This window comes from Cygnus olor, chromosome 25, assembly GCF_009769625.2.
Source record: "Cygnus olor isolate bCygOlo1 chromosome 25, bCygOlo1.pri.v2, whole genome shotgun sequence".
In the NCBI taxonomy this organism is placed as follows: domain Eukaryota; kingdom Metazoa; phylum Chordata; class Aves; order Anseriformes; family Anatidae; genus Cygnus; species Cygnus olor.
In genome coordinates, this window is record NC_049193.1 from 3,241,815 (window position 1) to 3,257,012 (window position 15,198).

The window sequence follows — 15,198 nt, forward strand, 5'->3', positions numbered from 1 at the left end:
TGTCTAGTTTTTCATGCATGGTAATGCCACACGCTAGTGGGGCATGATCCGGACAATAAAAAGAATGTCTTTCTTCTGAGATATTGGGGAATATTGTTTTTAATTTGAGCTCTCACTTGAAAATTAAGTGCGTCTGTCTGCTTACCCTGTGCTCGCCTCGCTGTGTCTGCAAACTTCAGGTGAGCAGCCCAAGTCTGGAGACAGAAGCGGTTACAGCAGTCCCGGCTCCCCCGGGACTCCAGGCAGCCGTTCCCGCACTCCTTCTCTGCCCACCCCACCAGCCAGGGAGCCCAAGAAGGTGGCAGTGGTTCGCACCCCGCCGAAATCTCCTGCGTCTGCCAAGAGCCGCATCCAGCCCTCAGCTGCGCCCATGCCTGACCTGAAAAACGTCAAGTCCAAAATCGGCTCCACCGAGAACCTGAAGCACCAGCCCGGAGGTGGCAAGGTAAACGTGGGCTCTGCTTTCCTGCGGGGACAGCGGGCGCCCAGCACTGCCTCTGGGAGCAGCAGTACTGGGGGGGGCAGCTATGGCAGCTGTGCTGTGGCCGATGTCCAGCCTGATTCTGGTTTTGGAGTTTTTGGGTTGGGCGCTTGTCCTGAAATCGCTTGCCTGGCTTAGAGCAGCTGTCCCGCAGAGGGCTGCAGGGGCTCGTGCCTTTCACGGGGTGGTATATCCGAGTGCAGACCGGCTGCCGGGGAGTGATACTCCCCCGGGCATCCAGTTAGGGAGAGCAGCTTGTGACCTGCAGCCCTAAAGAGTCCCAGGATCGAGGTTGTGTTTCTGGATCCTACCTGGAGCAGTCACCCCAACGCTGCCTCCGTTTCTTCGAGACGATAGCTGCGTCCTGCGAGGGTCTCGGGTTAGGTGAACCACCCCCAGGAGAACTGCAGCCTCTGCCAGGTCGTGGTTGTGGTCCCAGAGGGCAAAGAGCTTTGGGCTCACTGGGTCGGCCCCAAAACACGGCCAGCGCTGAGACCGCAGGGCCCTTGGGTCTAACGGGGTTCCTGCTGGGTGCTTTTCTCCCGGGGCCAGCCGAGGCTCTGGGGGCAATCCCAGCCCTGCTGGGATGTGGCTGGGACTGAGCTGGAGCTGCCGCTGTGGCCGGGATTGTCGGCTGAGGTCTGGTGAGGGAAGCAGTGCAAGAGCTGAGTGCTTTTCCTGAAGCATTGGGGTTTGGGATCCGGTTCTGCTGGCAGGGCTGTGGACTGCGCACTGCAGTCAGCTGCTGTTGGGCCATGACGGCGCAGTGTGGCACGGCCAGAACTGGTGGCAGTGTTTTATCGTCCAACCCCTGGTGTTATCCTCCAGCCCCTGGTGTTATCCTCCAGCCCCTGGTGCTTTTCGCTCCCAGAGAGAGCAGCAAAGTGAACTCTGGGCTCCAAGTGCTCGGGAACGAGGGTGGCATGTTAAGTTTTGCAAGCCCAGTGGCAAAGACTTCTGCAAAGCCCCGGCACAGACCTGGCTGAGGGTCTGAGCAAAGACTTTTTGCAAAGCCCTGGGCATAGACCTGGCTGAGGGCCTGGCGGCTCTTACAGGGACGTTACACGGCAGAACCGCACGCCTGGTGCCCGGTGCAGCCAGGACTCGCCACGTGCTCGTGCCTGCAGCTGCTGAAGCACCAGGGCCACGACACGTCCGAGCGGTGCCTGCTGCTTCGTGCCACCCAGTGGCTCCGTGCCTCTGAGCCTTTGGCACGGGGGGAGGCTGTGAGATGGCTTCTCCTCTCCATCGCAGAGAGCAGCGGGCTTTTGCATTTCTGTAGGTGCATTGGCTGGCCGTTTGCTGGACGATGCACGGTTTGCTCTCTGCTGCAGTCTGGGGATCGGTTACAATCTCTGGACCCCGGCTGGGGCTCTGGCCGCTAGCAGGGCAGAGCAGCATGCGTCCTTCCAGCTGCCTGTGCCCCGGGTCTCATCCCTCCTGCCTGCGTAGCACAAGGCTTGTATTTTCCTGCCACCCCCTCAAAACCGGTCCTCTGGGAGTTCAGAAGGAGCCCTCCCGCTTGCTGTAAACGGGTCAAATTGTTCGCTTGTTCTTTTTAATCCAGCTTTTGCTATTTTTTTTTCCCCTTTGTCGGCTTCTCTCTCGGGCAGCATGTTGTTTATTGTTGTCACCGGAAGAGTAAGAGCGGCTGAATTTGGGACAATTCATTGCTCCTTGCAGGGGAGCGTGGCTGGGTGCTCTGCCGGGGGATCTGTAGGGCACGAGGCGGCTCTGAGCTGAGCGGTTGCAGCTGGAGTGGAAGGGGCCGACCCCACAAGTCTGGGTTTAGGCTGGCCAGAAGCTGGCCCTGCAGCCTGCTCCCTCCCCCCAAATTTCTGCCCCCCAGCCTAGGGAACATGGGGCACGCGAGCCAGAAGTCAGCCAGACCAAATCCTTTCCAGTGCTCCTGCGCTGTCTGAGCACTTCTGTTTCTGGTTCTCTGAGTACTGCTCTTGGTAAGCCCGGACGAGCCGAGCTGTGTCCTGATCTGCAGGATTCATTGATCTGGACCTGAAAAATGTCTCCGGGGGCTTCTGTCAGCCTTGGTGCTCCTCGTGCTGGAGAACCGCGGTTCAGCGAGGAGCAATCCTTACAGCAGCGGGCTGGGGACGTGCTGAAACCTAAAGCGAGGTTTTGTGCCCAGCCAGAGCCCTGGTTTAGGTCAGGAAACAAATCCAGCCCGTGCAGGGGAAGGAGCAGGGACTGTACCTCCATCGGTGTCTTGTCTGGCATTGCTGCTCCTATGTGTGGGGTCACTCCAGCATCGCTGGCCTTACAGAAGACACAAAAAGCAAAACACATCCTAAATGGCTTCTTTAGTACAAAAAATTAGGGAGAGGGTGGACAGGCCTTGGGAAGGGTGATGTTAGCGTGGCGTGTGGTTCCCAGGGGTACTGAGCCACTTCCCACCCGAGGTGGTGTCAGGAATATGGGATAGAGCCTTTGGGGTTGGCCTGGGCTGTCCATTCATCTCGTCTGCACTGGGGTTAAGAAAACTGCAGGCGTGGGACCTCGTCCCTGGCAGCCACGGCGTTTTCTCCTCGGAACTGCAGAGGGAGTTGGAGCCCTGCGCAGCGCCGAGCTCGGCGTCCCCTCCGGGCTGCTCTCCAGGATGCTCTCGGCATCCCATCGCAGTTTGCTCGGCATCTCCGTGCAAGGGAGGGGAGATGCGGGCTGGCCCAGGACGGGGTGCTGAGCCCCGGGGTTTTCCTCAGCCCCATCCCTCCTCCCAGCCCACCCGCTCGATGCAGGTGCTGAGTCACTGAGCACTGCCGCTCTGCAGCGCGTTTGCTGCCCAGCAGGTCCCTCCTTTTGTTCGGGGAAAGCAAAGGGGGGTCGCTGGCTTTTCTGCCGGTGTTCTGGCTTGGAAACCGGGGCTGCCTTGCCAGCCAGACGTCAGTAATCTCTGGCTAAAGCTCGCCCACCTCCGTCTTCGGTTTCCAACCCATGAGCAGAGCCGTGCAGCAAGCCAGAGCTCCTCCTCTGCTCCTGACGCTGGAAGGCAGGCTCCTGGTTTTAGTGCTATTTCGCATGGTCAAGCTGCAGATGATCATGTTGTTTCTCACGCTCTTTTCTGGCTACCAAAGGTGCAGATTATTAATAAGAAGCTGGACTTTAGCAGCGTTCAATCCAAGTGTGGCTCAAAGGATAATATCAAACACATCCCAGGAGGAGGCAGTGTGAGTACCTTCACACTTTCAATGCACTATAATGGTTCTTATACTAAGTGGCATGTTGTGTACACTAAACTGCCAATGCTATCTGCAGCGACCGTGCCGTCAGATAGCTATTGGTGACGTGCAATGACTCTTTTCTGGCTACCAAAGGTGCAGATTGTTAATAAGAAGTTGGACTATAGCAGCGTTCAATCCAGGTGTGGCTCAAAGGATAATATCAAACACGTCCCGGGAGGAGGCAGTGTGAGTACCTTCACACTTGGAATGCTCTGTGATAATCCTGACCAGTAGTGGCATGTTCTAGACACCGAATCCCCAATGCTATCTGCAGTGGCCCCGCCGTCAGATAGCGATTGGTGGCGCGCTGTCCTTTAACCCATTAACCCAGAAGACGTGGGTAGAGGAACCCTAACAGGTCCTGGACGTGGACAGAACTAACTGACCCGTGTCTGAAACGAAATGTCCCGTTAACCCCAAGGTTTTACGCTCCCTGGAAGGCTTAAAGCCTCATTGCCTGCAGGACGGGCGGCCTCTAGCAGGCAGTGATGCAGCTGCTGATGCAGTGGACGGATAGATTTATAAGCAAACACAGTCCTTACTGCTTGTTGCCCTGATAAATTGCACCTGACCCTGCACAACACATAAAAGCACAGGTTCCTGATTGTTCCCATCAGGCAAGTACGATCCATGTGAACATCCACCTTCTCCGTGCTAATGAATGTGCCCGGTGTGTGCTAGTGCCCGTGGAGGCTGAGCCTGCAGTAGCACCGCGTTAATTGAGCTGAACCCAGGCATTCCCAGCCATTCCCAGAGGAGCAGCCAGCCTCAGCCTTCAGTTAGCGTGCCAGAAACCTGCAGAAACACCCCAGAGGTTGGTGGATTTGCACCGGTCTCTCTGGAGGCAGAGTTGGGGGCCAGGAAGGACGATGGACCAAGGAGGGAGCATCACCGAGACCCCAAATGGCGCGGCTCACGGTGTGTGGCCACCTGAGGCAGCCATCGGGTGCCCCTCAGACGTTCCCGATGGCTTTTTGTTGTGCTGTTTTTGGTCTCTGGGGATGCCGTCCCTGGGAAACCGAGCGTTGCAGAGGGCTTGGCACGTAGGCATCGGGACATGACCGGGTTTGCAACCTCGGTCTTAAATTTGCTGGCATTCTCCATTTATTTACGGGCCAGAGGAGCTGCTTTGCAGAGGTGGGCCTCTGTGCAGCAGTTTCCCTGCTCTTTTTGCCATTTCTTAAACCTGGGTCCTGCTGCATTACGCCAGGAGGGGGTGTCTGTCCATCGCATCATGTGCGTGGCTGCTGCTCAGCTGCAGCACGAGGTGCTGAGCTCATCCTTTCCTCCACTGAGCGCTCGCACCGTGGGCAAGCACTTGCCTCTGCAGTGGCTTACGAATTATCTGGATTTTTGGCTAGAGATCGCCATCCCTCCCCAGGCTCTGCCAGCAGCGAACATGGTGTGGTCGCTGCCTGGCGGCGCTGACACCGAAAGCAGCAGCTTCGCTCGGGGCACGGGTGCTCGGAGCAAAGTTTTGTGCTGATTTGGCTCGAGTGTGACCACACGGGCTGACCTGGTGGCAGAGCTGTGCCTGGGGGCTCCTCTGATCGAGGGGCAACGAGAAGCCCCCGGGGCACTACGGCAGTCGTGTCTTAATCCTCTGCAATGCTGCCAGCAGCGACGCCGGCCCAGCCTCTGCCGCTTCGAGGGAAGCGAGCTGCTGCTGCTGTAGCCTGGGGTCGGTACCTTTTTTTATTTTTTATTTTTTATTTTCTTTTATTTTTTTAATGCCAGTGGATGCTCTGGCAGGGTGATGCAGTAGGCAAAAGCTGCCCTAAGAATTGGGGATGCTAAGAGATGGGATCCCAAGGTCTCTGGTGCTGATTTCCCAGGCAAGCAGCTCTGTGCCCCTTTCCCTTTCTTGCTACAATGGGAGGCCCCTGCTCTGCTCCCAGCCAAGGTTCGCTGAGTCCCACCTGTAAAAAAAAGGAGCTGGGAGGAGAGCAGAAAGGGATTCGGTTGCCGGTTGCTTGCTCTGGAAATGGGGGGGGGTCTTCCAGACCCGGGTCCCAGCAGTGCCCCAAGGTGTTCCCAGGCCCTTTGGGGTTGCGTGGGATCAGAAAGGCTCTGCCCTTCTGCGGGCTGTTTCCTGCCTTCCAAGTGAATTTAGCTCTCCTCTTACCCAGTGCGTTAAATGTGTGAGCTTCTCCCCACCCTGTCTCCATGTCTGTCTCTGCAGTGTGCTCCTAGCCCCTGGGGTTGCTTTCCTCCCCTCTCCCTGTCCCCACTCTGATTTAAACGTGCCTTTTGGTGCGCGTGAGCATCGGAGACGAGCCTGGCCTGTGTGCACGGGGCAGTGGCACCAAGCCTGTGGCCCTGCAGGAGCCAGGCCCTGCACCTCCCTGAAGATTTTTGCACATCCCAAGCACCAGGGATGCTGCACCCCCCCGTCTTTTCCTGGTGAAGGGGGGGACGTTTCTTAGCAGTGTGCACAGCCACGTCCCCACCCGGCTCTGAGGATGGTGGCCACAGGGCTGCTGTGAGAGCTGGGGCTCTTGGATCAGCGCAGGGTGCGTGGGTGCCGTAGAGAAGGGCAACAAACCCTTCGGCCACGCTGCTTCGGGGGCTGCCTGGCTGCTCGGAGGGTCCCCTCCTCTGCAAGGGTCCCTTTGGTGCCGGCACGTCCCTCCCGAGCTTTCTGAGAGCTCGGTGAGCGTGCAGAGAGCAGCACACGCTCCCCCGAAATCCCAGCCTGTTCCTGAGAGCCGGCTGCTCCCCAGCGGGACGGGACCAGCCCAGAGGTGTCCGTGACCTGGTTTCTCCTGCACAGGCTCACTACCTACAGCCAGAGCCGATTCGCACGGAGGTGCGAGTCCAAAACCAGGCTCCAAAGCAACTTTGGGGGGCGTGGGGACGTGCCCTCACCCCGCTGTCTCCCAGTCCTGGTGTCGGTGGTGTGCACGTGCTGTGTTTGCCGTCCCTGGCACGCCTGCTGCTCCCAGACTTCCAGATGTTGGCGTTTTCCAGCGTGGTGTCTAACCTCTAACGCAAACACTAAAAGCTCCCCGTTAACCATCCCCGTGTGTGTGTCTCGTGTGACCCCATGGCTCCCGGCACAGCGCCGCGGCCGCTCCTCGGACGGGGCGGCGGAGGTGGAGGTGCCGGAGCCCTGTCCAGGGACATAACGTGTGAAACAACCAAAAAAGCAGCATAAAACCAGGAAATACTGCTGCGATTCAGTCTGTTATAATTGCCATTTTAATTTATATTATGTGAACTCCTGCCAGATATTTAGACTTTGCTTTTGCTTTTTATTTGTTTATTTATTTTTGGTTAACCGTTATTTCCATTGCAGCGTTTTTCAGAAATGCATATTTTGGTCACTCTTTTAAAATTTCTGTGCACATTGATCATTTCTGTTCTTTCAGTTTTTGTGGACATAAGCTTTATGTTTTACACCAGCAAAGGTATTTAATTTTTTACGTTTTCTCTCTGGTATATATCTCCTCCTTTTGGATGATGTGTATGCAAATCTTAATTAATTACCACTCCACTTTCTTTCTCACTTAAGCACTTTAAAATTGCCTCTACTCCCCCCCTCTGTGGAGAGGTGATCTTGTGCATGCTGACATGTTAAGAGAGGCTCCTGCACACGGGCATTAATGATCTCCCGTTTCCAATGCCGGTTTCTTTTGTACTATTAATCTCACCGGGGTTGGAGCTGTCCTTTCCCTCGAATCCAGCTCAGGTGCCGCTGTGTGTTGTGCCTCCCCCTCCCCGGGCGCCCCGTGGTGGCAGCGGGCTCATCGCCTTCTCCTTTCTCGCACGGACAGGTCCAAATCGTCTACAAGCCGGTCGACCTGAGCCACGTGACGTCCAAATGTGGGTCCCTGGGCAACATCCATCACAAACCAGGTACCCGTGGTGGCCGGGCGCTGGTCCCCGGCGGCTCCCAGGGAGGTGGGGGTAACGCAGGGGGTGCGGGGAGATGCCTGGGGCAGTGACCGGAGGGAGCATCAGCGTGGTGCTGGGCGCTGTTCCCTCCTCTGACACTGCAAAACTGCTCTGCCTGACCCCTCGGGGGCTGGGGAGGGATCTGCTCTGGTCCATGGACACCCTCGGTTGCGCCAACACACCGCTGCCCTTTAGGATTAATTCGGGGGTGTAGAGGGGAGTAAGGGTAATAACGCCCTGCCCGTGGCTCTCCGAATTGTTGGGATGCCCGTCAGCTCCGTACAGCATCCTCTGGAAAGTCTCTTTACCCCAGTTCCCTGGCTTTCCAAAACTCCTGCTACTGTTTTTGTGGTCCTCGCCCTCTGCACAGCCCCAGCAGTGCTCGGCTCGGACCGGAGCTCTTCCTCTCCTGGGTGCCGCAGGAGCTGACGCTGCCCTTCTGGTGCTCTTCTCTTCCAGGCGGTGGCCAGGTGGAGGTGAAATCTGAGAAACTGGACTTCAAAGATAAGGTGCAGTCGAAAATCGGGTCCTTAGATAACATCAGCCACGTTCCTGGAGGAGGAAATAAAAAGGTAAAGGAGTGCTTGGTGGGAGCGGGGCTGCTCTTCTGCTGCGTGTGTCCGTGTGCCCTGAGAGCGCCTGGAGGCTGGGCGCAGAGGAGGACCCGCTGGCCAGGCTCGTCTCTAGCCCACACGACCTGAAATGACTTGCTGCCCAAATTCTGGTGGGGGGTGGTCAGTAAAAGCACCCTGCCCATGGAAGGAGGCAGAGCTGAGGGCTCCCGGGCTGCATTTTCCAGCCTCGGGGACGTTTGTCGGAGCCTGGCCGTGGCAGAGCTGCGGGGCTTGCAGCCTGTCCTCCTCCTGCCCACAGCCGCCTGAATGAGTGTGAACGCGTGCGATGTCCCCTCCTGTGGTTTCCTGCTCTTCCTGCTGTTCTCTGAAGGTTGTGCACCACAAGTTTGTGTCTGGAACCTTTCACGTTACGGGGTGCTGCTGTTAGTGTCTGCGCCGTGCGATTAATCCCAGCGGGGTGGCACGGAGCTGGCGGTCAGGGTACCGCGTGGGCATCGGTTCCCCGGTGAAAGTGGAGCATTAAAGGCTTAGATTTATTTAGAAGAGGTGACTGTGCAGTAGGCTGCCATTTGCAAAGAAAGGTGATGTCTTCCTTCAGATCTCAGTCTCCCAGATGAGGCTGACCAGGGACTGTGTTGGGAGTGGCGCGCGTCCGGGGGAGTTAAATTGAGAGGGAAAAGCCAGGCAGGTCGGGTGAAATACTGAACCTGGAGGGAGCCGGTCGTGCCAGAGGCTTTGATGGTGCCTTCACAGTAAGTGTCAGCAAGTAAACTCCTCTGCAGCCGCACCTTAAGGACAGGCGAGCCTCTTGCAGGCAGGGCAGCGGGGAGGTGGGGTAAGCACAGCGTTGGGACTCCAGCCTGGTGACACACACGGTTGAATTTCCCTAGGGAAAGGGGCTTTTTCTCTTGCTTTTCTTTCAAACACTTTTTTTCTCGATGGGAGGGGAAGGCTCTGTTTTGGCTCCTGTATTTTGGCACTCTGTTCTTGGCCATGTTTTCTCTGTGCACCTCCCAGCTCCTCATCTCCCAGCGGTGCGCTGGCCTCTGACGGAGGGACTGCTTGACTTCCTTACCCTTCTCTCGCTGCTGCTACGCATCAGACTGCCCTGCGCTTCACTGAGCCCATTTTCATCATTTTTGTTCTTACGACCCTGACGATTCTTTCATATCCTGGCACATTCACTGGGTCATAGCTTGAAGAACTTGCCCTTTGGAGGGGGAGTTTATTTGCAGGGGGCTGAGCCGGCAGCGGGATCACCTGCCTCAGCCTCCTCGCATGGCAGCTTCCCAAATCCTGCCTAAATCCACACCTGGAGGAGGCTGGCAGTCTGGAGTTCATCCACTTCCCTTCCCCGGCCCATTCCCCTTCACACCTTAGCACCAGGACCATCCTCAGGTGCTCCGAGGTGGGATGCTGCGGTCGCAGGGTGGGCACAGGACAAATCTGTGCCCGGTCAGCCCTGCACGCACAGCGGCTGGGGGTGGCTCTGCTGCCCCTTCCCCAGCCTTTCCCTCGTCCCGAGCCCCCTCTTGCTGAAGGATCCATTCGGACACCTCGTCCCCAGCTCTCCTGGCCCAACGCCTCGGAGCTGGGGTGCTGCGTGCTCTGCCCCAGTACCTGTGCTGGCAGCATCTGCCGTCCCCTGCTGCACAGGGGAAGCCTGTCTCCCCGCCTCCAAAGGAGATGCTGTTCTTCCTATCAGTCAGTGAATGGCCTGGTTTTTCAGATCTTTTTCCCCCCAGTTTTCTCTTTCTTTTCTTTTTTTTTTTTTTTGGTCTTTTTCCTTCTGGTTGACATTTATTGGATCTTTTTTTTTTGTTATTGTTGCTGATGCGTTTTTTGCACCCCACCGCCTTGGGCGGGTTTCTTCACCTGTAGAGAGAGAAAGGCAAGGAAGACAAGACCTGTCCCCAGGCTGCTCGGACCCCGAGCCCAGACCCCGCTGGGCTCCAGTCCCTGGTGCTGGAGCCACCCACCCCCCTGGAGAGCCAGCTCCCAGCCTTGCACTCGGCTGGGGAGGGCACCAGTAAGTAGCAAACCTCGTCCACTTCACCTCCCCTCGCGCTCGCCAGGAGAGAGGGGTTTGGCTCATGGGAGCAGCTGGGCCATGGGGTAAGGGGCAGCTGAGCCGTGCGCGTCCCCCCAACCGCGTAAACCCCAGCGAGGGGAGCAGGAGCAGCCCTGGTCGTGCCAGCCGAGTCCTGTGCCCAGGACCCAGCCCCACGCTGGGGCTGGGTGCTTGGGAAGGAGCCGGCGGCATCCCGAGGTGCCCCAGTCCTGCCACCCCCCTCCAGTTGAGCCCATTCCCAGTGCAGGCGACTGGAAGGGACGTGCCTGAGGACTGGGGGCACTGAGAGGGATCAGGCCAGTGACCCGAGCAAGCCTCTGGCCCCTGGGGCTGGCAGCCCAGGGGAGGGGGCTGTCCCCAGCGCCACGGTCAGCTCTCAGCTGCCTCCTCACCGCTTTCGTCCCAGCTGCACAGCGGCAGTGGCCCAGCGGACTGCTTGCAGGTAAAAACGGCCCCTCTGGATCGCGCTCCCCATCCTCCTGCTCACCGGCCTCTCCTGTCATTGCAGATTGAGACTCATAAGCTGACCTTCCGTGAGAACGCCAAAGCCAAGACTGACCACGGCGCCGAAATTGTCTACAAGTCCCCCACCATCTCCGGAGATGCCTCCCCGCGCCGCCTTAGCAATGTCTCCTCCACCGGCAGCGTCAATATGGTGGACTCCCCCCAGCTCGCCACGCTAGCTGACGAAGTGTCCGCTTCGCTGGCCAAGCAGGGCTTGTGATCGGGGCATGGCGGGCAAAGATGAGAGAAGACAAGGAAAAAAAAAAAAGAAAAGAAACAAAAATAATAATCTGGCCTTCTTCCTCTGTTCCTTTTACAGCTGCTTCCCCATCCCCTAACTGGTTAATGATTTAACCTGCTTTTACTGTTCATTCAGCTCTAGCTCCAGGACTTCAAAATCAGACACTATGAGGTACAAAACCTCCTCTCCCCCTGCTCCTCGGAGCGCACAGCCCGTGCCCGTCCCCACTCCCTCCCCTCGTCCCCTCATCCCTTCGCTGTCCCAGCGGGAAGGAGCCAGGGGGTGGAGGGGGCAGCCCCAGCACAACGCTGACCCCAGCACCCCAAGGGCCTAGAGGGGAGCGGGGGTGACAGCCCCAGGGCTCCCCACGTTCATTACCCTAACGATGCCCGGGCTGGAGGCCTGGCCTGCACTCAGTGCAGGTAGTGGGTGCTGCAGCCAGGGACTGCAGGCAGGCACCCTCCCTTTCTGCATTAAATTTGCCTGCTGATTTGGAAGAAACCTTTTGTTTTTCCCTCTGAAAGCCGAGATGTGTATGAAGGTAACTGCCAGGTATCCCCTAATCCCGCTCTCAGCTCCGGCAGCTGGAGTACCGGCGACACCAGGGTGTCCCGTTGCAGAAGGGGCCCCGGCCGGCCGTTTCCCTCTCCATGGCTGTGCTGGAACCGCTGAGTGGATGAGTAGAGGCTTTTCCCCATTCCTTTGGCAGCCCCTCGTGTCGTAGAGTAGATTTGTCTGTATATGCTTGGACCGTGCCAGGGTGATTGTTTTCATAAACGAGCATGTGTTTGAAAACGCTGTAAGTAGTTTTGCACTGCCCCGCGCCGGCTCCGCCGCAGCCCAGCGAGGAGGGCAGGCGTGGGGAGCCCTTGCCGAGCTGCGGGTTGTGCCCAGACCCGGCACCGCATGTCTGCCGGGTGCGTGGGTGCACACAGCGCCGCTTCCCCGCTCCCTCGGGGGGGCCGGGGGCTGCGCAGGGTGTCCTGGCGCTGCCCCCCGTGGCTGCGCGCCTCCCGGGGCCCGGGGACGTGGCACGAGGGGCGCTCACAGCTCCAGGGCTGGGATGGCTCCTGGATTTGGGTGCAGCTTGTAACAGTTTGGGGTTGATTTGTTGTTTTTTTTTCTTCCCTGCAAGGTCAGCTAAGAGGTCACAGAAGTGGCAGCTCCATGGCTCTGCTGTTCTCGTGCCATTGGCAGCGGTAGGAGACAAATGGGAGAACGCGAGGGGAAGGCGCGAGGGTGGTTTTAGGTGGTGCATGGCAGCAGCGCCCCCGGTCCTGTCCTGAGTCCAGCTGCACTGGGGCCCAGTGGCTGCTCTGTGGCACTGCCCGTCCCTTTCCAAGGTGCCCTTCTGGTTTCAGCACGTTTGCACCCACTCGGTGTCCCAGTCGCACAGCACTACCTGTCCCCCCCCACACCACGCAGGGGAGAGGAGCTGACTGCTTGCTTTCACTGCTTTTGTTCCTGTGGCAACCTAGGGCTCATGAGGGGGTGGCCGGGGGCTGTGCTGCACCCACCGCCATCCCCGCGCGCCCCTTCCTTCTACAACCAAAGAGGCTGAGATGCGATCGGTGCAGCTCAGTGTGCATCCTCCCTCCCCATCTCCCCCAGGAGGCGTGAGCCGAGGGGCTGGGGCAGAGCTGGAAACGGAGCTGAGGGCAGCGGGATGCCCCGCAGGACCGGCAAAGGGCCCTAAGGGCTGTGCTGCAGGGAAAGCCGTGCTTTCCCAGCAAGGGGCACGCGGTGCTGGGGCCGAAATCCCAGTCTGACTGGGGTGGCAGGGGAGGCCTCGGGGTGGAGGCTGGGAGCCGCCAAGGCCGTTTGAGCTGCCGATACTCGGGGCAGTGCAGCAGTCGCTCCCTGCTCCCATCCTTAGCAGGAGGTGATGAAGCTGCCGTGGCCTTCACATGGGTGCACACCACTGGGCTCTGCAGGGTGCTGGGTCTCTGTTCCTGGGTGCAGGCTGGGGCCAAGGGGGGGAGGCCTGGGGAGGGCGCCTGCTCCAGCCTGGAGCACTGCTGGTGGGATGGAGGTGGTGGTGGTTGGGGTCCAGCCCTTGTCTTTGCAGCCCCTGGGGCAAGAACCCACGTCTGGCGTGTTGCTAACTCCGTTTCAGTTGACTCGATGATTGTAAGCATCTGTATTTAAGTCCGTGACTCCCTTTGTATCGCTGTGGGATATAGGCGCTGCTGCGGCTTTTTTGTCCTATGTAAAAGTGAGCGAGTGGGAGACATCCCCACCCCCAAGCCATCACCCCTTCCACCCCTCTGGCTGCAGCACCACAGCTGTGCTTGACCATCCCAGCCCCTTACCTCTGGCCCTCTCCATGTGGTTCCCGAGGGACACTAGTGCCAGGAGCCAGCCCTTACCTGCAGCTCCAGCGAGCGGCCCCTGTCCCGGGTCCATCGGGGGTGCAGGGGGCCTGGACAGCCCCGTTCCCCCACCCCCCCCAGCACCTCCCGCTGCCCCCCCCCTCCAGCAGCCCAAGCCACGGCCCCAGCCCCGACCCGCCTTCAGACCTGGGCCTGGGGGTTCCTGCGAGCAGCTGGACAGACCGACCCACGGCTTTCCCTTTACTCCACACACATCTTGGTCTGAAAAGGGTTGAAACCGGCACTGATTCAAAAACCATGTTTCTGCACTCAAAAGTATGCTTGTTAAGTGAACTGCCAGTGTCAGACTGCCGTGGCGGTGGCAGTCCCGCGTCCCCTTCGTGCGCTGGGGAGGGGAGGGCAGGTTTGATCTCAGTGTATCATTCTAGCTTAGCTTCCTGTCTGTGAATGTCCATAGTGTAGTGTGCGTTTTAACAAACTGGTTTACACTGTTGCCGTAAAAGTGAATTTGGAAATAAAGTCATTACTACAAGAAACGCTGCCTCTTTCGCATGGGGCGGGAGCATGGAAATGCCTGGGGAGCGGCAGGGAGCTGGTGATGGGCCCACGTGGGGACTCTGGCACATTGGGGCTGGGTTTTGGCTGCACTGCGGGGAGCTGAGGGTGGCAAGCACACGTTGTCCATGGTCCATGACAAACCCCACCATGGCCAGCAGCATCCCCAGGGGTGCCATGGACAGGGACTGACTACAGCTCTGCCCACAGGTAGCGGTGAACACTGGGGTTTTTCAGAGCCCACTTCAAATCCGCGGTGACGCCCTTTTCACCAATTTCAGCCCGTATCCAGGGCCTTGCCCATTGTGTTTCTAGCTTTTGCTGCCCAGGACCCTCCAGCTGCCGGCACTTCGGAGGCCACAAAGCAGCCCCAAAGGGCCTTCAACCGCTGCAAACCTTCCCAAGGGCACCGCCGCTTCGTGCGGGTCAGAAACCCCGAGTTTAATGCCTGCAACCAGCACGGCTGCCAGTGCAACTGCCGGCCGCCACCATTTGCTGTTCAGATTGGATTTTTCCTCCTCCATTACTTGTAAATAAACGGGTAATGCACAGGTCGCTGCCTCCTACTCCTTTGATCATCTGGTGAACAATCACCCCGCAGCTTCCTGTTTCCCAGCCACACGGGTGACCAGGAACAAAGAATGGTCTCTTAGCTTGGAAATTTAAGAGCATCCAAGGAAGTCGCCTCCCACCTCTTGCCGACATTCGAGTGTTGCAGTAACAGCCTGATTTCCACAAACCCTACCTGGGCATGACTTAACACCAGCCAGTTAACCCTAAACACAAAATAAAAGCCTCACCCAGCCCCAGGCATTTACTGGCAGCCGCGGGGCAGACCTCGGTTCTCCTGGGCTCTCTCAGGAAGTGCCACCAAGCCCTGGTCCTGCTTGATCTGATATCACAGCGCAACGCCGAAATCCAGAGATCCCGCGGAACAATTCCTCTTTTCACTCCTTGACAATAACTGCTGGGAAATAATGGTGTAAAAGAAAAAAGAGGCCATTCACCCAGGCCGTGGGAGGGAAGCGGCTGATCGGCCCGGGGCTGGGCTGAGCACACCGAAGGCTCCCTTCCACCCCCCCCAAGCCAGCGTTTCACAAACACACTTTGCATAGAATATTCTGTTTTAATTTTTTTTTTAATCTTTTTTTTTTTTTTTTTTTATAAGCACATTTGTGCTTTGCCAACAGAATCAAGACATTAACAAAGATCAGCTTCTCGGAAGAAAAGCATTTCTATATAACAAGGACATTACACAGCTCAAAGCAGGAAAAGAAAATATTTACAAAATACAAGGTGTTTTTT

General features: G+C 57.9%; 1 protein-coding gene across 22 annotated transcripts in view; it reads left to right on the forward strand.

Moving 5' to 3' along the window:
- MAPT (microtubule associated protein tau) overlaps positions 1-15,167 on the forward strand; it is a 47,865-nt gene extending 32,698 nt beyond the window's left edge. For 8 of the 22 annotated variants that reach the window (XM_040536615.1, XM_040536623.1, XM_040536627.1 and 5 more), the window contains 6 exons: positions 180-445; positions 3,571-3,663; positions 3,811-3,903; positions 7,494-7,575; positions 8,074-8,186; positions 10,769-15,167. In XM_040536615.1, the coding sequence (XP_040392549.1) occupies positions 180-445; positions 3,571-3,663; positions 3,811-3,903; positions 7,494-7,575; positions 8,074-8,186; positions 10,769-10,984 (863 nt within the window). In that variant the 3' untranslated portion in view covers positions 10,985-15,167. Of the gene's footprint in view, positions 1-179; positions 446-3,570; positions 3,664-3,810; positions 3,904-7,088; positions 7,128-7,493; positions 7,576-8,073; positions 8,187-10,070; positions 10,219-10,768 lie in introns of those variants that run through there. The other 14 variants (XM_040536624.1, XM_040536636.1, XM_040536635.1 and 11 more) reach the window with 8 other exon arrangements.
- Positions 15,168-15,198: the final 31 nt, after the last annotated feature.